Genomic DNA, 24,303 nt, shown 5'->3' on the forward strand with positions numbered 1-24,303 from the left:
TTTGGAGAGAAGAGCTATAATGTCTGCCTCACTGCCTTCTTCCTCCCAGCATTCTGTTCTGTCTTTCCCGCCTACCTAATTTTCTGTCCTATCAAGGGGCCAAGGCAGTTTCTTTATTAAACAATGAAAGAAACACATAGACAGATTACCCTCCTCCATCAGCTGCAGGCTGCACTTCCATTTCTCAAGGGAAGAAACTCAGCAGCTGCTCTAATGCCTGTCAGTGCCAGCAGAGGCAGCAGCACCAAGAGCATCTCAGCAGTTCTGTGAGGGCCCAGGATCCTGGGATCTGGGTGCATAGGTTTCCTGTCTGGCCTACAGTAAGGGAACCGTACTGGAAATACATGAACAACTTAAAAAATTGTTTTGCATTTTTTTTTCAGTTTTTAAATCAGATTTACATATTTTATTTTATACAAAAGTGTCAAATATGCATGTATTTAGGTATATCACATGAGTGCTGGGTTCCCAGGAAGGTCAGAAGAGGGCATATGGGTCCCTGGAACTGAAGGTACAGAAAATTGTGAGCCACCTACCTTGTGAGTGCTGGGAATTGATGTGACCAGTATCACTTTGAAGTTCACTTCTTACAGAGTCTTGATATTATGGACAAAGCAGTATAGTTATTATCTCTACACCTTAGTCACATTTTACTTTTATAATTCCTTCCCATCTCCTGCCTCCTATCCCTCCTTCATTTTTTACTTTAACTTTCTTTTCCAGGGGAGGCGGAGGGAAATGGGAGGCAGTGGTGGGGAGGAGGCTGAAATCTTTAATAAATAAATAAATTAATTAAAAAAAAAACCTTTCTTTTTTCTCTCCACACCCCCCCCCCATCCACTTTGACAAGGCCTTGCTGTATAGGTCTGGACTGGCATCAAATTTGCTGAGACCCAGTCTGGTCCTTGAATTTACAAGCCTCTGCCTCAGCCTCCTGATTTCTGGATCACACGCATATACCACCACACCTAGTGATACTTTCCTAACTTCTGAGATGGAAAGCATATTTCTGAATTTTCACTGTTGGAATGAAAGGTTTCAACCAAGACAGGCTGAAGCCTAGACAAGTCCTGCGATGATGGAATTGGAGACACCAATATTAGTTCAAGGGTGACTTAATGTATATCCTGATGGTTACAGACACAGAAGCTTGGTATAGTGCTGCATGCCTATAATTCCAGCTGCTTGGGAAACTGGATTATGAGTTTGAGGCCAACCTAGGCTACATAGAACCCTGCCTTTAAGAAACAAACAACCGCCACCCAATTTTGTAAGTGGGGGCTTATGTCAAAGAGTGACAGAGCCAAATGAAAGAACCCCCACAGAGCTTCTGGTAGTCAATAAGCTTTGAATATGATCAAAATAGTATAATAACTGTTTGCGAGCCCTGTTGTGTCTGTAGAAGTGGATGTGGGTGAACACATTGATCTCTCATGTAGAGGAATTCCAAACAGCTTATGTAGGCAGACAGTTTGCTTCCAAGGTGAAGCTTAATTCTCATTCCTGCAGGGTGAGCTGTACTTAGTGGCTTCCTTCCAAGAGCACAGTATAAGAAGGGGAAGGAAGGCAACTTCACAGTGAGGATCCTGGAGACACCACTGAGCGAGGTGGGCAAAGGTGATAAGTCACGTTGGCTATGTGGCCTTGACATGGCCTTGATGTGATTTGATAATGTGCCAGTTTATGACCGTGCTGTTCCTTTGGGGCACTCACAGCTGCACAGCAGCCACATCCAGGGACGTCCTATCAAATTCCTGAGAAATACTCAGGGCTGCACACTGTCACGAGTCAGGGAGCCTAAGAAGGCATGTCTGTTAAATACAGTGTGGTGTCCCAGAGCAAAATCTGACATTAGATGAATCTAGAGAAATGTGAATAAAGGACACAATACCAACATCGGTTCCTTAATGTGTCAAGGAGAGGACAGACTATCTGAGCCTGGAAACAAGATGGGGGAACTGTGACAATTCAACAATGACAAAAATAGAATGATAGGATGGAACCAGTAGAAATTCCAAGATTTATGGGTTATAGAAGCATAGAGAAGAAAAATCTCACACCAAAGGGAGAGAAAACATTTTCAAGAGGACTGCAACAAAATTTCCTGGAGATGGGAAAACGGATACAGGAGGCAGTAAGTGCACCAAACAGATAGACCATGTTATAGCTACAATATCAATTAAACAAAACAAAGGCTGAAAGTGGCGAGAGAGAAATGCTAAGTTACAGCAGGCAGGCCCATCAGAGTAAGCCGGGTTATCGAACAGAACCTTTAAAGCTAGAAGGGCTTGGAGTAATATAGATCAGATTCTGAAAGGTAACAGCTGCCAGTTCCGAATACCATGCCCAGCAAAGCCGCGTGTGGTAACGGAAGGAAAAATAAAGTCTTTTCATTTTAATAGACTAAAATTAGCCTAAAGTTTCAGGAGTGACTATTCCTTGTGATAGGTGCTCAGGGGTTGGGGCGAAGCTTTAAAACAGTACTGAAAACTAGGAATCCTGGGAAGGATTCGTGTTAGAAAGAACAGTTTGTGAAGCTCCTTCAGAACTCTATGTTGTGCCTTCTTCCCCCATGCCTGGGAGAAGCACAAGGGACATGCCCTTACATTTGATGTCCCGCAGAGAGTCTCTAGAGTGAAGAGTACTTCCGTCCATGGGGGTGGGGCACAGAGGACTGAGACAGCCCTGGAAACTAGGAGGGGCTGGAGAGAGGCCTTCATGGTTAAGAGCACAGACTGCTCTTCCAGAGGACGCAAGTTTGATTCCCAGCACCCACAAGGCAGCTCACAGCTCCGGCAAGGGGAGAGCTATACAGGAGGTGGCTGGTGTGGGATTGGAAAGGATTTGTGAGTGCTTCCTACAGATCAGAGGAGGCTGAGTAGGTGAGAGGTAGCTCCTTAGCTATTCTGCCTCCAGCCCAAATAGATTGCCTGGAGGGACGGCAAGGTTCCTGTAGGCTTGTGAATGACATCCAGAAGCTGTCAGTAGTGACATGGCCAAGAGGAGCTCAGAGTAGCGTTCCGAAGAACCCACATCCTTTCCAGTCAGCATCCACTATCCTTTGGTAGTACCATTGAAGGCATAATGTCCTTGCTTTCCTTCCCCCAGCCTCCTCTCCCATACCCACCTTGGAGAGAACTAATAGCAAGGGATGGGGAGAGCTGGGAAGCAGCTGATCCCAAGTCTCTCCTGTCCATCCCTGGGTCTAGAACATATTCAGTTACTAAATGAAGACTGGAGTGTTAGCTGGAGTGACTGCACGCTTCCTGTTATTTAGCACAGACCAAAAAGGCCACTCAGATCTGCTAAAGTGCCCATCGATGGCAGAGGAAACTGTTCCCTCCACAGAGGAATGTTGAGAGAATAATCAAGAAACTGTATATGATTATACCTTGCTCTTGGTGCAATTTAATAAATGTGCAAGCCTGTAAGTTATCATGTTTGGCATAGATATAAGAACACTCATTATTTTAGCAGAATCATGACTATTACGACTATTTAATACTTATTTTTAAGTTTTTGGGTTTTTTTGTATGTATTCTTGCAGATTCAGCAGGAAGGTGTGATTTCTAATTTTCAAGATTTTTTTCTTGTAAAAGATAGTATATTTTTATTTTTTTATTTTATTTTATTTTTTTTGACACTATATTTTTAGAAAAGGTAAAACTATGTATGGTTTTTACCAAAACCCACAGTAGTCAAAGACTTTTGCAAGGGTTTTGTTTGTCGTTATGTTGTTTTTTTTATTTAGTTGTTTTTGGGGGAGCGGGCAAAGTGTGCTTTGACTTGTGAACATTGCATGTAACATATGCTCTTAGATTTCTTGGTCAAGAATGGACGGCAGTACTGTATTCTGCTGGGTTTTGGTAGTGTATTGTTTCTTTAGTCATATCGTTTGTTTCATTCATTTATTTACTTTTGAGACATCGTCTCACTGTGTAGCCTCGGTTGTCCTGTAACCATGTAGCTCAGGCGAATCTCAAACTCAGAGATCCTTCTGCTTCAGCCTTCTGAGTGCTGGCATTAAAGGTAATCACCACCATACCTAGCCCAGAAAGTCATTTCTTAAACATAGATTACTAAGATTTTTTTAAAATGGGATTGAATTATTACTGATGAGTGATTTTTTTTTTAAAAAAGACAACATCTATGTAGCTCAGGCTGGACTTGAACTCACAGTGATCTCCTACTCCAGTCACCCAGTTACAAGTGAGCCACCATGCTTAGCAAAATCCTTTTATTTTAAACCACAAATAATTAGCAGGTGGCCATGATTACCCATGTCTCACCAAAACAGCATAAAACCTAGGTTAAAAAAATCACAGTTTTTTGCTCCAGAAAAACTATGTAAAATTCAAATATGTACCATAAAAATAGCACCATATGCATGAGACTAAAACTTTAAAGCACATATATGGAATGCTGAATCAGCTTTATATGTGGCTTACAACATTAAGTCAATATTTATTTTATTTAAGGTGGTAGAACTTTCCATAAAAAAAGAACGACTCAGAGAGAGTGTATGTATGGATAATCCAATTATTGGAGTCCTAAAAATTAGCATTCATAAACTCCTTAGTAAAAGTAGCTTTGAAAAGTTGGCCCCAGATTTCCCACAGCTCCCTCTCCCGTGCTATCTGCAGACTGAGCTTTCTGTCTCTTTCTGCTTCTCTCTTGCCCTTCAGATGACACCGATGCCTTCTTTCCAGTTAGCTTTTCCTCCTCCAGAGCCTCTGCTAATGTTTGTTCTAGGTTCATCCTTAGCAGATGTTTTTCTTGGTTTAGGCTTTGGGTTGGAGGGAGCAGGTTCACTGACAGTCCGGCAGACTGTCCTGTAGTGTCCTGTTTAGTTTGGATCCCTGTCGCTCTTTGTATTCTCTGGAGATGTTCCCTTCAGCATAGTGCTGATGCTGGTGCTTCCAGAATAGTACAGTACAACGGGCTGGAGAGATGCTCTGTGGTTGAGAGCACCCGTGCTCTTGCAGGGCCCGAGTTTGGTATCAGCATACACATAGTGTTTGAAGATAGTCTTCTTTCTGATAAAGGAAGAGAATTAAAATCATGGCCAAAATCTTTTCAAGAACTCAATTGAATACAGTTGAGTATGAATCACCACTGGCCAAGTAGTTAAGCTGGTGTCCAGACTTCCTCTGGTTGTCAGTGTGAATCAGCGCCCTTCCTCAATGCGGATTACCCCCTTTCTAAATGGAATGGCGTGAGTGCGGTTTGCGACGTAACGCTCTCCCTCTTTTCCAGCATGGGTAGGCTCGCTGTCCATGGGCATGATCTTCTTCTGCTGCCCCATAGTCAGTGTCTTCACAGACATGTTCGGCTGCCGGAAAACAGCCGTCGTGGGTGCTGCCGTGGGATTCATCGGCCTCATGGCCAGTTCTTTCGTAAGGTAAGGATGTGGCTGCTTCATGCTGCTTTTGAAGAGCTGCTAAATGTCTTCCAGGCCTTTGCAAAAGAAAGTCCTCTTAAAACACAACATTCTGGAGATCAGAATGTCACTCAGCGGCACACCCGAGGCAGAACAGTGAAATATACCTGCTCTTGGCAGCCAATTTTAGATGTTAGGATGCATGTGTTCCCTGAGCCCAGAAAAATGTTTTTCCTTTTGTCTTAATCTATTTACATAAAACTCCTAAAGGAATCAAGTTATATCTATTAGTTATCTATAGCTACGGCTTCAGTTTAAAGTCGCTACCCTCTTAAATCTCAAGGATTCAGTAAGTGGTATTTTTAAGTAATAGGCTTGATAGGGAAATTGTTTTATTGATGAGAATAGGATCTAAATCATTGCCAACCCAGGTAGAGATTTCCAGTCTATGTTTTAAAAAATAATGCAAAATAAAAAGAGCATATTAAAGTATTTAAATACCTTAACAAGATGAAGTGGCTAAATATATTTTAAAACGTAAGGTCATATACCACATCTATTAGAAGAAAAGACGCAGGCCTCCTAAGGTCAAAGGACACATTACAGGGTGAAGCAGCTGTCGTCCTCAGTTCTCTGTGTGGTTAGAGGGACGCCTGTGAGCTCGCAGTGCTGGTAGCCGGATGCATTTGGAAGCCACCCTCCGGCTAGCTGCTCGTCATCATTTCCCACCTTTTTCACTTCCCTGCCTGTCCTCATGTTTCCTTGTCTGAAAGGCATGACTTAGTCATGGGTGGAGTTAAGAAGGGATTTAGCTTGCAAAATTGACCCTGTTTTTTAAGTTTTTTCATATTTAGTCAGCAGAATCCTTAGCTTTTCTCTCTTCACTTCCTATTATACACACACACACACACACACACACACATACACACACACACTCATTCATCTTCCTCAATATAAAGTAGGCAGTTAGCTTTTATACTTGTCCACTTAAAAGTTTATTCAAGTTGTTTAAAATTATATTTGTTAGTATAAAACAGATTTTCATTTTTAAAGAGCCTTTCTGATTGCTTCTAAACTTTTTATTTAAAAAGAAAAGAAGTTTGGAATTCTCCAGGCACTGGTTAGCTGAACCGGCGGCTCTGCCCCTTGCCGGGGGTGTGGAGAGCTAGCGAAAGCCCGCAGAACCTGTTATACATTCAGTGGAAATCACACACACAAACACCAAGCATTTGTTTTTACAACCTTTTTGACGAGTGAAAAGAAAATTATATTGTAGCCCAGTTTGTCCCTCCTTTTTCCATCTCTGCATCTCAGAGTCCTGGAGAAGCAGTTCTTGAGGCCACATTGACCTTACTATGTGTAATATCCTCACATGACTCAGTTTGCTTCACTTGCTGGTCAAAAGCTGTCAGAACAACATAGCATATCCTGGAGGAAGCTGCATAAGTCACCAGCATGAGGTGGCAGGTCTGATTCTCTAGCGCCCTGGGTGACAGAGTCCCACGTGCATGGCTAGATTCCTCTAACCTTCCTGCCTTACACTGCAGTTAGATGCCAGCTACCCAGCCCAGCTGTTTGTCATGAGGGCAGACATAAGGGACAGAAGTTCAGTGAGGACAGTGACAGTGACCTGGAAAGATGGGAAACCACTCTCACCAAAGTACATGAGACCTCAGCTTATGCTCAGAAGAGTGCTGTTTATGTTCATGGCTCTCTGCTTTACTGTGGAGTAGCTGGGGCACTTGATGTTTGTGATAATGATGTCATCAATACTATTTTTAATAAATATTTTGAAGGAGGCAGAGAAATGGATATAAATTTTATATTTTTTCCTTTGAAATTTTGAGAATTTAAGAACTTGCAATTATTTGGAAAACTGCTTATGTGGAAAATTTGGTACAGACTGAAGCATCGTGAACTCAGGGTTAGTTTGTCCCATATCGTGAGAGACCTAAAAACAGACAACATCTCCCCTCCAACCAAAAATAATGGAGCACAGACTGGAGAGATGGCTCTTGCAAAGGACCTGGGTTCATTTCCAGCACCCACATGGTGGCTCACTGTGGTCTATAGCTCCAGCCCCAAAGGATCCAAGGCACCCTTCAGGCCTCCATGAGCACCAGGCACACACATGGTGCACAGATGTACATGCAGGCCAAGCACCATACACATAAAACAAAGTAATATTAATAAAAATGTTTTTGAAATGAAGTATTATTTGTTCTGTGTAATTCTTGCTAGGAACAGGGATGGAAGGATTGCTCTGTGCAGACTGTGAGTAACTTGAACAAAGCAAACACTTTCCAATACTTTTCTACCAGGTTTCTGTTTAATGTGTCTATTAAATCCCAGCCCTCAGGAGACAGAGGCAAGTGGATCTCTGTGCTCAAGGCCAGCCTGGTCTACAGAGAGAGTTCCAAAACACCCTGTCTTGAAAAAAAGCAACGCCAGCATGCTTTATTTGACCAGATTTGAGTTCCTTGTGATTCCCTCAGTATGCTGATAGGAGGGCATTATTGTCCAAAATTTAATTATTAACCAGCTTTATCTACTGATAAATAGTCTTTTGAATTGGACTTTGAAAAAAAAGTAAGAAAGAAAGAAAAAGAAGACAACTTTTAACTTGTTTCGTTTCAGCCCTTACCACAATTGTCTCCAAGCACATAATCCTTCACCTTCCTAAGAGATGTACAGTTAGTTGATTAAATTAAAACTCCTTGTATTCTTTTTATTCTTTCGCGACGTAAGTAGCAAGTTACTTAAAAAGCTTGCAGACTGGAATCAGTGCTGAGCACACTTAATTCAGTCTTAATGCAATCTGAATATGATTTCTTCTTATCTTGCACAATGCTGGGAACCACGCAATCCAGGGCAAAGGTTGGCTGAGGGCTCTAGGACAGCGGGGGTGGGGGGCTGGGGTGGCGGGAGCACAACTGTGATCTCATGCAAACACTCCTGATAAGACACTGATGAGACAGCACCAGTTTTTTCTTCCGCTGTATTGCTTAGTAAGCACCTGGGAAAAGGCCATAAAAATGTGTGTACATAGTTAAATTGTGATTTGAAAGTACTATCGAACAAGATTTTATTGTCGCTTCCTAGCAGCTGTCTTTGTTTCTGAGCTGTGGAGAACATAGTTCTTACTCAGCGCTATGTATGGTTCACCTTGGCAGGCAAAGGCGAGCAGAGTCACTATCACCTTAATGGTCATTTTTTCACACATTTAGATTACGTTAAAATAACTTATTGCTATATTCCTGGTTTATTAAGCCTTTCCCATTTTTGTTTTTTACTTTAGAAAACGTGTTGGCAAGATCTGTTTTTACTAAGGGAGTTCCTTTTAAGGATTAATTTTATTTCATGTGTATGAATGTTTAAATACATATACCGTGTGCATACCCAGTACCCACAGAGGCCAGAAGAAGCCATCAGAACCCCTGGGATTGGAGCCACAGTGGTTGTGAGCTGCCTTGTGGGTGCTGGGAGCCGAGTCAGGCAAGAACAGCATATGCTCTGGACTGCTGAGCTGTGTCTCCGGCCCCTATACGAGGTGTTATTCTACTACGCACCACGCAAAAGATTAAAGCCGCTTTCTGTCTCCTCTTTATGCAGCTCCATCGAGCCTCTGTATCTTACCTATGGAATCATATTTGCCTGCGGCTGCTCCTTTGCATACCAGCCTTCATTGGTTATCTTGGGACACTACTTCAAGAAGCGCCTGGGACTAGTTAATGGCATCGTCACGGCCGGCAGCAGTGTCTTCACAATTTTGCTCCCTTTGCTTTTAGGGAACCTGACCAACAGCGTGGGCCTCTTTTACACTCTGAGAGTCCTCTGCATCTTCATGTTTGTGCTCTTCCTGGCTGGCTTTACTTACCGACCTCTTGTTCCCAGCACCAAAGAGAAAGAGAGCGAGGGCAGCAGGCTCTCCTTCTTTTCCCGGAGGAAGTTTAGTCCTCCAAAGAAATTTTTCAATTTTGCCATCTTCAAGGTGACAGCGTATGCAGTGTGGGCCGCGGGAATTCCACTTGCTCTCTTTGGATACTTTGTGCCTTATGTCCACTTGGTGAGTATGCATCTTTGGCTCTGTCTGTAGATAAATGTCTCTGGTCACCCAGGGAGATCTAGAGGAGCAAGACAGGTCAGGCTGAAGTCGGCCTCAGGCATTGTCCTGGTTGGGACCCCAGACTCTGGGATTTAAGGTCATTCCAACAAGGACAGTTTCCCCATCAGACTGCTAAACAGAGACTCTGATGATGTGCTTCAGCATTTTGAAGTCCCCAACAAAAGCAATTTTGAAAGGACAATTACTACCTTGGAAGGAGTCATATCAAGGTAAGGTATTTGATATGGGTAAGATGGCTCGGTAGTGAAAGGCACTTGCTGTCACGCCCGGCAGCCTGAGTCTGAGGGCTGGTGGGAGGAGGGAACCCACTCATGAAGGTTGCCCTCTGACCTCCACTGCGGCCAGTATGAACCCTCCCCAAAAGAAGTGTCCAAGAAAGATCTAAAAGTAGCGTGCTGATCTTACTCAGGGATAAAGCTAGTGTAACAACCTTGTTAATATTAATAATTTTCAATAGATGGATGCAGAAATTAAATGCTTAACAAAATGCCAGTGACGGACACAAAGAAACATTCTATCTGTTTGTGGGATACTTTTGGGAAAACAGGAATTCTCTTGAGAGAAGAATTGGAGAAACGATAGGGAAGTTTTAAATGAGAGAAGAGCCTTAAAGTTTTATGGGAAATTAGGATTTCAAGTGCTCAAGCAGTTTATGTTGCTTCCTTTAATGTCAAAATTCAGCCTATTTATGCTGCAATGAAAATAAGCAGCGTTGAGGGATTCGCACTTAGGAAAATGTCCTCAGAGGAGCTCTCTCTGTTTCTTCCTCCTCTTTTTCTTCTTTACTGCTTGTGGTGGAAAATAAATACAAAAATGAAATTTACTTTGGTTTTTCTTTTGTGTATGTACTAACTACAAGTGAAGACTTGGATTTTTTTTTTAAAGCTTCTCGCCTATGTAGGGATATCTACAAAGTTCTGGTAAAAGTAGCAGTGGCTGATGAAATGACTGGGTCTAGAGGGTCAGCTAATAACGACACCAGGAGTCCTTTGTAGTTCCCAGTGCACGTTCAGAAAGTAACCAAGCCAAGATGTGGTGATGAGAGCTGAGGACCATGTCTGGATACAAGAATAATTTTGATTTCTGAATTCTCCATACTGTGCTCTTGCAGCCGGGCTGGAGGTAGGAGGGAACGGGGAAGGACTAGGGATAGTCACCTGAGCCATGCGGAGTTCATAGTAGACAAAACCTGATCTGATCGTCCTTTTCGTTCTTACATTGTCTCTAAAACCAATTAGTTAGTTTTTGTTGGCTATGCGTCTGTTGAGAAAGAATCAGTTTAACAGCCTACTCCTTCTCAGTCACGAACATAATTACTGTGTATCCCCCTCCTCTCCGTTTTGAGACGTGTAGCTCAGGCTAGCCTTTGTGAATCTTCCTTCTTTGCCTCCCAAGTTACAGGGGTGTGTCACTAAGCCCAGCTTTTCTTATTTTCTTTTCTAATTCTTTTTGGTACTAAAAGATGAAAATACGCAGAGAAATGGGCAGTTTCTGGCAATAAGGTTTGCAATGTATCAGTTAACCAATTTTGCATTTCACTTCATCTGGCTCTCACCATAAAGCTGTGAAGTAAGTGAAATAAACCATGGTAACTCCTGGTCCACAGATTCACAGAAGAAAGACATTTTATGCTTAGAGAAGTAGAGAAAGTGTTGGTGCTGGGCCCTGAGCTTGAAGTGTTTTGTTAAAACTGGGGTTTTGATCAACTTGGGTGTTGAACTTTTCAGTTTGGTTTTCTTTAAACTTTAGAAGCATAATGCATGTTCTCATGGCTCTGTCCATGATTTGAAAAAGAATGTATATGTTTATTCTCAGAGTAACTTTGGAAATTTATTTTTTTTTTTTGTATTTTGATGTGTGTATAGGGGATTTCATGTAGCTTAGGGTGGCCTCAAACTTTAAATGTAGCTCAGGTTGACCTTAAACTTCTGGTCCCAATGCTTCCACCTCTCAAGTACAGGGATACAGGTCTGTGTCACCATGATTGCTTGCAGATGACTTTTTGAAAAGGGAAGAATCAGTAACCTCTCTTTTAAACCTATCCACATATAGTCCCAATATATGGACACAAGTCTCATGGATCAGATTAAGGATATGTTAATGTCTAAGGAACCAGTTTCTTTGGTTGAGAGCTGTTTCTTGGTTAGCTTCTCATCCTTCTAATATTCCCCATCACTTCCTATCTTGTCATTTCAAAGTTTCTTTGCTGGGCTCCTCCCTGCCCTACCCCATGTCCCAAGCCTTATTTTTTGGTCCTTTTTATCCATGTCCACAAGAAGTTTCTTCTAGTCTCCTGAGTTCAGACAATACACACGACTCTGGTATCTCTAGCCCAGGCCCTTTGGTGAATTTTCACCAGAGCTGTAGGTGCACTCACTCAATTAAATATCTCCATTTGCATGACTATTGGCTGTTCCAGACATAATATGAATAGCCACCCCAAACCTGCTCTGCCCCTTACTGCGCTTATCTCAGGAGATGGTCACTTTATCCTTGCAGAGAGTTAGGCCTCAAACCCCATTGTTCTTTAGCCCCACCTTGTACATCACACCCCTGATAGAGTCAGGGAGCCCTGGTGACTTGCCTTTCAGAGTGTATCTGGAATCTGGCCACTCTTCACTGTCATCAGTATCAAGGCTCTCGCCCAGGCCACCTTTGTGTAGAGGTCAAAGGACAACTTGGAAGAATTAGTTCTTTATCTGTGGCTTCCTGAGATTGCACTCAAACTGCAAGCACCTTCACTACTGAGCCATCCCGTGGCCCTGCCATTCCACTTGCTTCATCAGGGTTTTCGCCCACTCGATGCACAGATGGTTCTTACACTTTTATCGTTTTGAGCTGTCTGTTACATAGGTCCTAAAAATGTTTTAATTCCTCTGTCATGGTTGCCAAGTTAATTAAGTTTGCATAAGGCAATAAGCTGCCACTAATTCTACTTTTTATAGGTGCTGGATTATATTTGTGTGTTGACATTAGCGTGGCTGTGCTTTTCATAACAGAATGCTAATAGTGGTTTGAGATTGGATCTTGGATGTTTATTATAGGAGAATTAGCAAGTGTTTTCAATGCCCATGAGGGCAGTAGTTGCAGGATTAACATTCTGGACCACTGCATACTACAAAGTCTCTGGTTAATATGTTGTACTTCCTGCTTTCTGTGTTAACTAGAGGGAATTTATAAGAAGTTAATTCTGATGCAGTGTTTTAAATGAGGGATTTTTGATAAAAATTCCTTTTAGCTTTTTACCTCCAAGGGATAGTTTTAGTATGCCTACAATTCACTCACTTAGTTTTCCTTTTTTGATTAAAAATATACGTCATATGTAATCCTAAAAGGAATAAAAAAAAATCTAATGACCTTAAAGTGGCTTGCAAGGTTCTCCATGATCTGGCTTTGCCTGCCACTGGGGTCTCTCCTGACCTGCCTGCCAGGCTCACTGAGTTCCTGCATCTTTCACCTTCCCACTTACCTGCGTATAGGGCAGTAAAGCAGCCACAGGTGACGATGTCTCCCCTACCCAGCATCCCCAAACTTCCTCACACCCACTCTTTTCTTTTTTAAAATAGCATTTAATAGTTTCTAAACTATTTTATTTTTATTATTGTACATCTATATATTTTGCTAGATTCTATGAAGTTAGGGTCTTTCTCTGTTTTGTTTGATGATAGATCTCAAAGCAAATAGCATGGTGTCTAGCACACAGCAGGTGCTCACATATTGGTTGGCTGATGGGTTATGTTATGTATAAGTCTAAGGGGAGACACATAGTATTTAAAGCTGTACCATCTGGGTCTTTAAACTCCTTTACATACATGTCATAATGATATCCATTCAGTATTTACCAAATGAGCTCAAACTCCAAAAACCTCAGAATAATGAAGTAACTATCAGTATTGTCATTTCATGGGAGAGGAGAGGCGGCGCCTATGCTCCAGTTCTCACTTTATATGTCTGTGGTGGAACTACAAGATAACTCAGGGCATTTCTGTCTCTAAAGGAGCCGTGTCATCAGGCCCGCTGAGACTCTCACAGAGCCAGAGATGGTGTCTGTAAGAATAGATCTTGGCCACAGATCAGCATAACCTGGGCCGTGTCAGTCTGATGGCCGCGGTTTTGTAGCTCTTCTTACTGGTGTGAACTAGTCCGTCCTGAGTATGAAGACGACAGTTTAATTTCAGTTGTTGTCATCATCTCTCACTATCCCTCACTCTGAAACCCAGCAATTCAGGACCAGTTTTCTTTGAATCTAAAACACTGGTCATTCGGCTGAGTTGTTTTTAGCTAAAGTTAAAGTCACAAAATTTTTATCAAGACGATTGACTTATATGTAGAAAATCTGTAATATATCATTATTAGCTACATTACAAAATGTTTTGAGACAAGATCTTACCATGTAGCACAGGCTGGTTTAAGGTAGTTTGTTTGAGGCAAGTCTTTCTACAGAGCACTGGCTGTCCTGGAACTCACTTTGTAGACCAGGCTGGCCTCCAACTTGCCTGTCTTTGCCTCCTAAGTGCTGGAATTATTTATGTGACACCATGTCTGACTTGGTTTCAAATTCTTAATCTTCCTAGTTTTTCCTTCCAAATATGGGGGTTACAGGCATGGATCATGGACAACTAGCATTAGTCTTTTTTTTTCTTTTTTGAAGAAAAGGGTGTTAATATATGTTAATATATAAATGGACTGGTTTTGTGGCAGATAGTTCCAATAGAAACTTTGACCTGGAAGAGATTTCCCATTTATGTGCTGTAAGAGTAATGGTAGATCATTTGCCTGCTTACCAGGCAATTAAGTGGATTCCTAAGTCCACTCGTAATTGGGAATAAACAAGTTGTACTTTCAAACTAGAATCAACTTTCAGGACAAACAAGACCATACATGGGACATGAAGTTCTTTAAAAGCTACGTTTTGATTCAGATAGTGCCAAATGTTACCAGGGTGTGCTACTGGCATCGCATGACTGGGAGACTTTAGGAGCCCAGCGGTTCTGACCACTCAGCTACAGTCAGATCATGTGGTGCAGAGCTATGCAAGCAGGGGAAACAAGCAGTCTTTAATCTCCTTGTGGCTCTCCTAGAGGGAGATTCAGGGCATGAAGAATGGATTGTATCGAATGTTTTCGTAATACATACAGCAAGCACAATGGTCGCAGTAAGAGCATAGAACTGAGGAAGTGCGTCTATGAAGCTGTGCTTCTTTGGGGACATTCACTGAGTCATGCTCAGAATTGAGATTTGAACTGGGAGTCAAAGATGTGATAAAACCCATGTTTGTTCAGTGAAGCAGCCTGGAGCTGCCCTTTCCAGCCACACTATGTGACTGCTTCATTTGCCCTGCAGATTCCCGTTCTCGCAATGGTTAGCTGTCCTAGTGCTGGGACATGGTCTTTAGCTAGAGAGAAGACACTGAAAGGAACCCGTTCTTGTTCTAAAGTGACAGGAATAAGAGGACCCACATGACCTTATTCCTGACCCCTCGATCTTCTCTTCTGATGGGCAGGTCATTGAATATGAGAAAATTAGATCAATATCAAGTTACTTGTCATATCCACCACAAGCAAGCAGACTATGAACTATAATACTTTATGTTCAATTTTGTTTTTTTTTCATTTTTTTACAAAAAAATGTCAACCATAACAAAACAAAAAGTAGGCACATACAAATTTACAGTAAGATAATAGAGTAAATTTGATTAACAAGAGACTATTGTTAAAAAATTATAAAAATGTACATGGCCACAGTTTAGAGTCACATCCATTTACCTCAGGCCACTGCCTGAAGCAAAGGGCCTACAGGATTAGTGTAGAGTTAGCTGGGAATAACTGGCTGATTTCACCAGGGTTTTTGTTTTCTGTATTTGTATTTAAATATATCAGGCTTCATTTGGTAAAATGTAGCATGCTTCTGGATAATAACAGATTTCATCCCTCAAATCCTTCAGAGAGTATCAAAACTCATTCAAGTTTTACGAACCTAAATTGTGCTTATAAGGTAAGGGTCCTTTCATATTTTTATATAAACTGAAAATGAATTGTTTTGATGCAGGATGAATAGGGATAGAAATCTTAGTTTGAAGCATCTCTCCTTTGCAAGACTCTGCTTGGTGACTGGCTTTTGCCAGCTTTACCGGGGCGCTAAGGTTGCTTAGACTGAGAACATGTTTATGCCAGTTTAGCCTTATCTCCTAAGTTACAGACAGGAGTACAGGACAGAAGGGAAACGGGCCTTCCTCTGGAGTTGAGCCCTAGTGAATCGTTGACACCCAACGGAAGTTTAAAAGCTGTTAGCCCCTGGTTGTCTCTTTTCCACTGTGTCTCTTTCCCTTCTTTCCCTGTTGTATCTTTCTATCCTGCCCTCCTTGGCAGCTCACTTATAAACAGTAACTTTACATTCTCTCATAACACACTGGAGAACAGCTCAATTTGGAGGTATAAATTTGAAGCATGGACAGTTATGCAATCCAGCTATCTGCAACCACGTCAGTTGAACGCATTCTTGGCATAACATGGCAGAACAGCTGTGGCATCTAGGCTTCAGAGCACAATTTAGTTAATTCTGCAAGTCTGTTCTCAGAGCCATGCAAGGATTTGCTTTAAGCCAATGGTCTCTTTAAACAAATGTAACATTGATTGATACTGTTTTTCCACATTTCTGTTTTTACGTCCCTGTTTCTATTCACATTTGGTTTCCACCCTGTTGAAATGTGTACGCAGCATCAGAGCTTCCACTTGGCCAGAGAACCGGGTTGGTGAGATGATGTGCTCAGGGTTACCACGCTAGTGCCTGTATAGCCACAAATTAAGCCAGGTATTCTGAAGTGTGTGGAATTCAAATGAAATCTTTAAATGCTTGTCAGAAGTGCATAGCAGTGGTATAGGAGGGACAGAAATTGTCCAGGCTGTATAAGTGTATGCTGCCACCGCCGCAGCTGCTGTGTAAGGCAGGAAAAGGAACAGAGGCACAGAGAGCTAAACTACTTGCCAAAAGTCTCATAGAAGTAATGGAACCAAGTGTAGTGGGTTTTTTTTTGTTTAAACCTATGGGGAAAAATAGAACCTCTTTGTAGCCTGAGGTGTAAATGCTCATGGCGTGGAAGTGGAGCTATCAGGAGTGAAGTGTACATCCACCCTTCACTGGCCAGCACAGTCGGAGGTCCAGGTCTCAGTGCTGCTGGCAGCAGGTGCCTTGTTCCTCTCTCCTGGATATACTCAGAACTCAGGTTGCTGTGTGATAGACTTATCCAGGGAACACAAAGCTCACAGTAGCACCCTTCTATTTTAGTTGTTTGCTTTGTTGTTCATTCTTCATCTGTGTGTGTGTGTGTGTGTGTGTTTGTGTTGCATGCTCGCACCATGCATGTGCAGGCTAGAGGACAACTTTTGGAAGGTGCTTTTCTCTTTCCACGGTGGGTTCAGGGGACCACCTGTAGTCACAAGCACTTTTTACCACTGAGCCATCTTGCTGACCTAGCAGAATCCTTTTAAACTAGTAGTCTCTGCATGCCAGGACTGATTGTGTTGCAGCTTCTTTTCGTTCTTCTCCACTTCTTCCTTCCTTCCTTCCTTCCTTCCTTCCTTCCTTCCTTCCTTCCTTCCTTCCTTCCTTTCCTCCCTCCCTCCCTCCCTCCCTCCCTCCCTCCCTCCCTCCCTCCCTCCCTCTTTCCCTCCCTCCCTCCCTCCCTCTGTTTCTTACTCCCTCCCTCTCTTCTTCCTCCCTCTTCTTTCCTTTTTGTTTTGTTTTTTTAAGTCAGAGTTTTTCTATGAATTCCTGGCTGTCCTTCAACTCACTGTGTAACTGAGGCTAGCCTCCAACTCCCAGAGATCCCCTGTCTCTCTGATTACTGGGATTAAAGTTGCAGGCCACCATGCCGACTGTGCTTACACTTCCTGACTCTGCCCAGGTAGTGCCCTTTGTGAGGGTAGAATGCTAGCTGCTTCTCTCACTAGTGACAGGACTTCGAGGTGCAGAGAAGTTTCCCCTTGCCCACAGGTTGCAAGGCTCTATTCTGCACTAGGACGGTTTTCCGTTCTGCCCGTGTCTCACATGACCTGGTTTTAATTACAAGTTGGTTCAACAGATTCAAGCACTCATGCGTTGAACAAATACAGCGTGCCTGTTGTGTGACATGAGCACACGGGTGTGGGGATCCCAAGCGTGAATGGCTGCAGTGTCTCTAATGGAGGCAGCTCCAGTGTTGCTCAGAGACCTCGTGTGGGGTGTTTGTATTCAGAGGACTTGCAAAGCCTAGGACAGTATATCTGTCTTTAAAATCAGATAATAATTAAAACCTTTTATTCAACTTAATTTTTTTTCAAATATTAAAAACCTGAATGTTGAAATTTCAAAATCTTACCTACATTAGCTCTTCTCCATATATGTGAACTCTTTGGAAAATCCTCTAGTTTTGCTCAGTTTTTGTTGGTGATTATGTGGACGGCCTCTTGTCTTGTTCCTGCAGTGGTGTCTGTGCCTTCTTTGCTTTTCTAGCCTTTCTAACCTTGCATTTATTTCCCTTCAGATCTCCACATCTGCTGCACTTTGGCTTTCAGGTTAGTGCCACTTTGCCCGTTCTTTTAGTTTAACGACACAGGCAGTGTCGCCAGCTCTCTTCTGCTCTCCTTCTTGGAAAGAATAGAGTCTTTACTCCTTTGGCTGCGTGATTTATTAATGGTGAAGTTAATAAATGTTCATAAAATACTTATCAAGGGGTGGTTGTGGTGATATTTTGTTTGTGATCTAACAAATAAAGCTTGCCTGAAGATCAGAGTGCAGGACCAGCCACTAGTTAGCCATAGAGGCCAGGCAGTGGTGGCACACACCCTTAATCCCAGCACTCGGGAGGCAGAGGCAGGCATAAATCTTTATGAGTTCGAGGCCAACCTGGTCTACAAAATGAATTTTAGGACAACCAGGGCTGCTACACAGAGAAAAGCAAACAAAACAACAGAAAAGTATTTCAAAAAATAAAATAATGCACAGAAAAGAAAATTAAAAATTGGTAGGAAGGAAAGGCATGATTAGTAAATGAAGAATCTAGAAAACATATTGCTTGCAAATAGATAAAAACAGACCTGTTACCAGGCGGGTGTGCATGTTTTCCCAGCACTTGGGAGGTGGAAGCCGGAGTCGGGGGTTCAAGGCCAGGTTGGGCCACGTCAGACCCTGTCTTTAAAAAAAAATAAGTAAATGCAAGAATTAAAACCGACTGGCTACTATTGGCAAGGCGGGACAAGTTTGCCATGTGCCCCAAATTGTGGTTTGCCCTAAATCAATATTTGCAGGTGTTTCTATGGTAGTTTTTAGAACTATTGCATGAATTGCTCTGGCATGAAATTATCCCTAGGAAATAGGCCCCAACATCTAAAAGTTTTAAAATTTGTTGGGGAAAAAGGAATCTACAAGTGTTTTAAACTATCTAATCTGAACTGAAGTAGAAACACTGCGGTAGTGCAGTTTTGTTCCATCCTTGATTGTCCAGTGTATAAATGTAAGTATGGGTAAGTCTGGTGAAAACTAGATTTGTCTACAAAAGTATCCTGAGGACTTTCATAGCAAGTAGGGAAGTGGAAAAGAAGGAAGAGGTAAGGGAGAATAGATGTCCACACCTCTAGGTCAGAATCTCCCATTAGGTGCAGCAGACCCCTGCCTAACACATTCTTATACTAATTTATTTTAGGTAGATTTCAGGTTGAACTTAAATATAGGCTTGTTGCACTGCTGAAATATGAGTCCTATGACTATCTCTGTCTAGGATGACTTTACATTTTAATAATACTCTAGATTTTTTTCTTTATTTTTTTATATGCAATGCACACACTCTCAAGGTATTAAACATTTTATCTCTGTCTTAAGGAGAAAGAAGTTAGTAAGCTATAGATTAGTTCCAACTTTAGAGCATTTTAAAGATTTACAAATGATACTGGTAAGATGGCTCAGAGAGTTAAGGTGCTTGCCACACCAACCTGATGACCATATCTAAAGGTGGACAGTTAGAAGTACTGCTTCAGAGTGGTACTGTGACCCCACGTGTGTGCTGTAGTCTGTACACCTCCCCACACATAATGCAACACAACAATAATGAATACATTTCTTGTCATATGTATGTATATATGACAAGAGACATATAGTCTTATTCAAGTGAAGTACTATCCCCTGGGCCTTGCACCTTTCCTCTCCTGCATCCCCAGCGTGACTATAGACCCGCAAGTGGGCTAAGATGCCTGTGCTCCTCTTGGCCCAAGCATACAACTGAGCAATTTAAAGTGTTGCCATTGCCAGATGGTGGTGGTACATGCCTTTATCCCATCATTTGGGAGGAGAGACGGATGAATCTCTGTAAGCTCCAGGCCAGCCTGGTCTACAAAGCAAGTTACAGGACACTAAGAGACTCACTTTGTATACCAGAACTCAGTTTGTAATTTGTTCCTTTGTTACACAGAGAAACCCTGTCTTGAAAGCAAACAAACAAAAAATTGAATAAAAAAATGTTGCCTTATAGCCATATGTGTTGGCACACGCCCCCAATTCCCGTACTCAAAAAGTCAAGATGGGGGTCATGGGTTCAAGGTCACATAGTAAAACTGTGTCTTTAAAATAAAACCTCACAACCTCCAGATAACTGAATGCTGCTATACATTAATGGTTGAACTGGTATTCATTGTAACGTCTTCAGTATAAATCTAGGGCTCCAACTATGTAATTATTTTCTGTTTGTGTGAGCACATGGTTGTCTTTTCACAAGCCCAGGCTTTGTCCCTGCAAGTTTTCCTCAGGAAAATTGTTAACTTCCTGTTGATGTCCTAAGCATAGTTGTGTTTCTCAGTGTCTCCTTTCTCCCCTCTTCAGCCCAGGCCTTCCCTAAACCTGGGGTTAGAATTGCTCCTGACTAGGAATCCCAGGACCTGGTCCCACCCTCCTCTCCCAGAGCCACTGTGTAAGCCATTCACCGTGTTCATCTTCACAGCAATGCCGTGATGCACCCAGGCCGCATGGCAGACCCGCTACTGCCCTTTCTCCTATGAGTTAATTGCCTTTACATTTTTTTTCATGCTATTATTGAGACAAGGTCTCTTGTATCTCAACCTGGTCTGGAACTGGGTAGCAAAAGATGCCCTCCAGTTCCCAACCTTTCTGTCTCTACCTCCTAAACTGAGATTATAGGTGCTGGGAATGGAACCCAGGGCCTCAAGCAGGCTAGTTACCCTCCCAGGCCCTAATCAGGGTTAAAAGAATGAAAGAGCGAACCTCTGACGTCAGAGAAAAGTTTAAAAGGTAATGTTTAGTGATATTCTACAGCATACATGAAGCTTGATGGCATCATGCTCAGAGAAACCAGCCGGACACAAAGGACAAAGGCTATTCCTCTAGACGTCCCTAGAGAGTCAAATCATAAATAGGAGACATAGCACTAATTTCTAGAGCAGCGCAGGGGGAGACAGGAAGGTGAGGAGAGCTAACGTTCCAGTTGGGAAAACAAAATATTCCTCAAAAGCAGTTAATGATGTCACATGCCTGTAGTCTCAGTACCTGGGATGCTGAGGCAGGAGGATTGCAAAGTTAAAGCCAGCCTTGGATACATAGTGAGACCCAAAACAAGCCAAGCCAAACCATACAAACCAATGAAACAAATTAAAAACCAGTTCACCCAATGAGAACTAATTTCCAATTTATTTTTCCCAGCCAAGAAAGCCTTAACTAAGTAATATTTTAATAAGCTAACAGTATTTATAAATCTTGTACTGTTCAAGGAGAAATAGAACTAATCTGGAGGATTTATATGATAAACTTGCTTATTGATGTCATTGCCAGGATCATCAAATAAGTAAAGATACTGCTGCCCTAAATCCCAGGAACTTGGGCAACGAGTTCTGCTTTTATCCTTTCCAATTTTAAGGTGCAGCCTGTCTTCACTTCTAAAATCTAACCGTCTGACCAGCTTTTGTTGTGTTTGTTCGCTTTGTACTATTTTTCCAAATTTGTGTGATTCCACTATTGATTAAAGGTCCCATAACCCATACTGATTGATTTGTTAAGTCAGTAAGAGATTTTATCACCAGGTAATACAAGAATAGATTGAAAGAGCATACTCCTCTCCTCTCCCCTCTCCATGTGAAGTGTGGAAACATGTGACGCCCCAAGAGCCTGGGACACCACCAGATCCCTGTCTGCAGTCTTTGCAACTGTTCTGTCTTCTTGGAGCACTCCTTACAGCCTGGCTGGGCCTGCTGCCATCTTGATAGTCACCATAGAGGCAGGCCACTTCTTTCACAGATTAGCGGCATCTTAATTCACAGCCTATTGTGTTCTTGTACACTAGGTAGGAACACGGAATCCAAGGGAGTGAATCTGATGTGCTGAGAATGGGCACCGAGAAAGAAACTTCAGAATCAAAATCAGAGCTGGGTGGGATCAATGACCCTCTCTGGATCGGTGTATTAAACACCTTTCAGTGTTCACAGAGAGCTGGAAACTGTGTAGTGTCTTCCTCTGAGACTAGGGCTTGCTGCACAGCCCAGGGTTGCTGCTGCACAGCCCAGGGTAACCTGGCTCTCCACATCCCACTGCCTCTCCTCTGAGCACAGGGCTACAGTGTCTGTGACCACATTCAGCAAGAGTTCTTTTTGTTTGTTTTTGGTAACTTTCAAAATGCATGGCATAAATATTAACAGAATATCAATTGACAGAGAACAATTTCAGATTATTCAAAAATCCTAGTCTATTTTCTATTTTAAGATGAAAATCTTTAAAATTCTAAACTTCAGGAAGTCTTCAATCCAAGGGTATTCATCATTTCCCTGCAGTGCTAGAGATGGAACCATTTGGATTTCAAATGCTGAACAAGTAGTCCCTACTGAGCTATATCCTCAAAATTAAAGACTACTTAACATCTAAGTCCAAATTGGTTTCAGTTAGGAATTCAACCAGAATTTTACTAAATCTTGATCTTATCTAAGCGATGCTGTCAAAGAAGTGTACACAGTATTATGTATAATGTGTACAGTAATATATACATATGCAAATGTGTTAGATATATTATATAATTTTTATTATTTATATATATTTTAACACACAGAAAATTATTTTTTTAAAGACTACCAGGGGAAAATAGCAAATGCTTTAAAAAAATTTTTTCGTTAGAAAAGGTTTTCAAAATTAGATTTAAAAGCACCCCCCCCCTTTTTTTTACCCACTGGTGGCTGGCTATTAAGTAATATTTATTCCAGAAAGGTCCCCCCCACCCCCACCCAGTTGTTTTCCGGTCTTAATGGTGCTGTATCATTATCAATATCATGGAAACCCGTCTTAATGAAATGGAAAGAGCGGTTGTTTAAGAAAACAAACAGAATCAGCAGTGATGCCAGCTAGAGTCCAGTAGGCCAAAGGTCAGCTTCCATCCCAGCCAGCTGCTGAGGAGGCAGTAGGTACTCTGAATCTGAAAACCCCTCCTGGGCAACCTAGAGACGGTGGACCTTACACGTGCAGCAAGCATGGACGCCTCTCCCTCTCAGCACCTCTGCATGTTAATCTCAAAGTATAGCTGCTCTGATGTGACAGACCCAACGTGACATTTCGTGACTTATCAGCTCCATTCTGTCCATCACGTTTCAGTTCCGTGTTTTGGCATAAAAGGCTTAATTTTAGCAACACAGACTTGTGCAGTTAGCCGAGGGCTACCTTTGCAGCCACGTCACTTAGTGCTCTTGCCAAACTTCCTTTAAATTTACTTTTAAATTTCCTTTTTAAAAAGAGCGAAACCAGAGATAGAGAAAACAAGTTTGCCAAAGGAAGCCCTAAACTTACCCATCCAGATTCTGATAATCCAGCTCTAAAACAAAGGGTAGCAGGAGGTTTTGCTTTGTGACTGATTCTGAGATTAACCATTGACAACTCCAGCAGGCTACTACTGCCTCTCAAAGGTGCACTTTGTTTGGTTTTGTCTTTTAAAGGGGCCAGGCTCTTTCTTTGGCTTTGCCTGTTAAAGAAGTAGTGCAGGCTATAAGCATAGAACTTGGGAGGCAGAAGAATTCCAGTGTAAAGATAGCTTGGACCATATAGACAGTTAAACCTTGCCTCCCCTTCCTGCCAAATATAGTTAAGAAGAAAATAAACTGAATGGTCTTCTAAAGTTACGGGATACCTTTCTCACATTTTGGATGGAGATAGACACACATATGTTATTGTTTTTAAGTTTAAATTTTTTGTCTATTTGGTAGATTCTCTTATTTTACGGTGTGCATGTTTTCTTACATGCATGCTAAGCACAACTTGTTGTACTTATACAACCTTGTGCCTGAGTGGTCAGAAGAGGGTGTCAGATGCCCTGAAACTGGAGTTATTGATAGTCGTGAGCCTCCATGTGGGTGCTGGGGACTGAACCACATGAGTTAACAAGAGTTAAGGGAGCTCTTAACTGCTGAGCTATCTCTTCAGTCCCTCACTCTGGGTTTTTAATACAAGGACTATATCCATGACTGGCCTGAAATTCACTAAGTAGACAGAGCTGGCCATGAAGAGGTGGAAGTTCTCCTGCCTCTGTCCCTCCTGAGTGCTGAGATGCAGGCCTGAGCCTCCATGTCCTGCAGGGTGAATATATTTTCAGAAATTATTCTCAACCACATGCAAACAAGAACCAGTGCTACTCTTTGGTGTGGATCCAGTGAGGAGAAATAGGATCCCTATTAGGGAATAGGGAGTCAAAGTCAGTTTGAATTCCAGAGTCATTATAAGCCAAGTTTTAATGCCGTGGAAACCACAGATACGGGTCCTCTCCCTTGCAAGTAATTTATTCTAGAAA

The 24,303-nt window shown here is 42.1% G+C and overlaps 1 protein-coding gene across 1 annotated transcript in view; it reads left to right on the top strand.

The window, feature by feature from the left end:
- Slc16a10 (solute carrier family 16 member 10) overlaps positions 1-24,303 on the top strand; it is a 91,532-nt gene that overhangs the window by 44,277 nt on the left and 22,952 nt on the right. Inside the window, exons 2-3 of the mRNA XM_075945140.1 lie at positions 5,257-5,401; positions 8,993-9,446. Coding sequence (XP_075801255.1) covers positions 5,257-5,401; positions 8,993-9,446 — 599 coding nt within the window. The remainder of the gene's footprint in view (positions 1-5,256; positions 5,402-8,992; positions 9,447-24,303) is intronic.

Source organism: Microtus pennsylvanicus, chromosome 1, assembly GCF_037038515.1.
Source record: "Microtus pennsylvanicus isolate mMicPen1 chromosome 1, mMicPen1.hap1, whole genome shotgun sequence".
NCBI lineage: Eukaryota > Metazoa > Chordata > Mammalia > Rodentia > Cricetidae > Microtus > Microtus pennsylvanicus.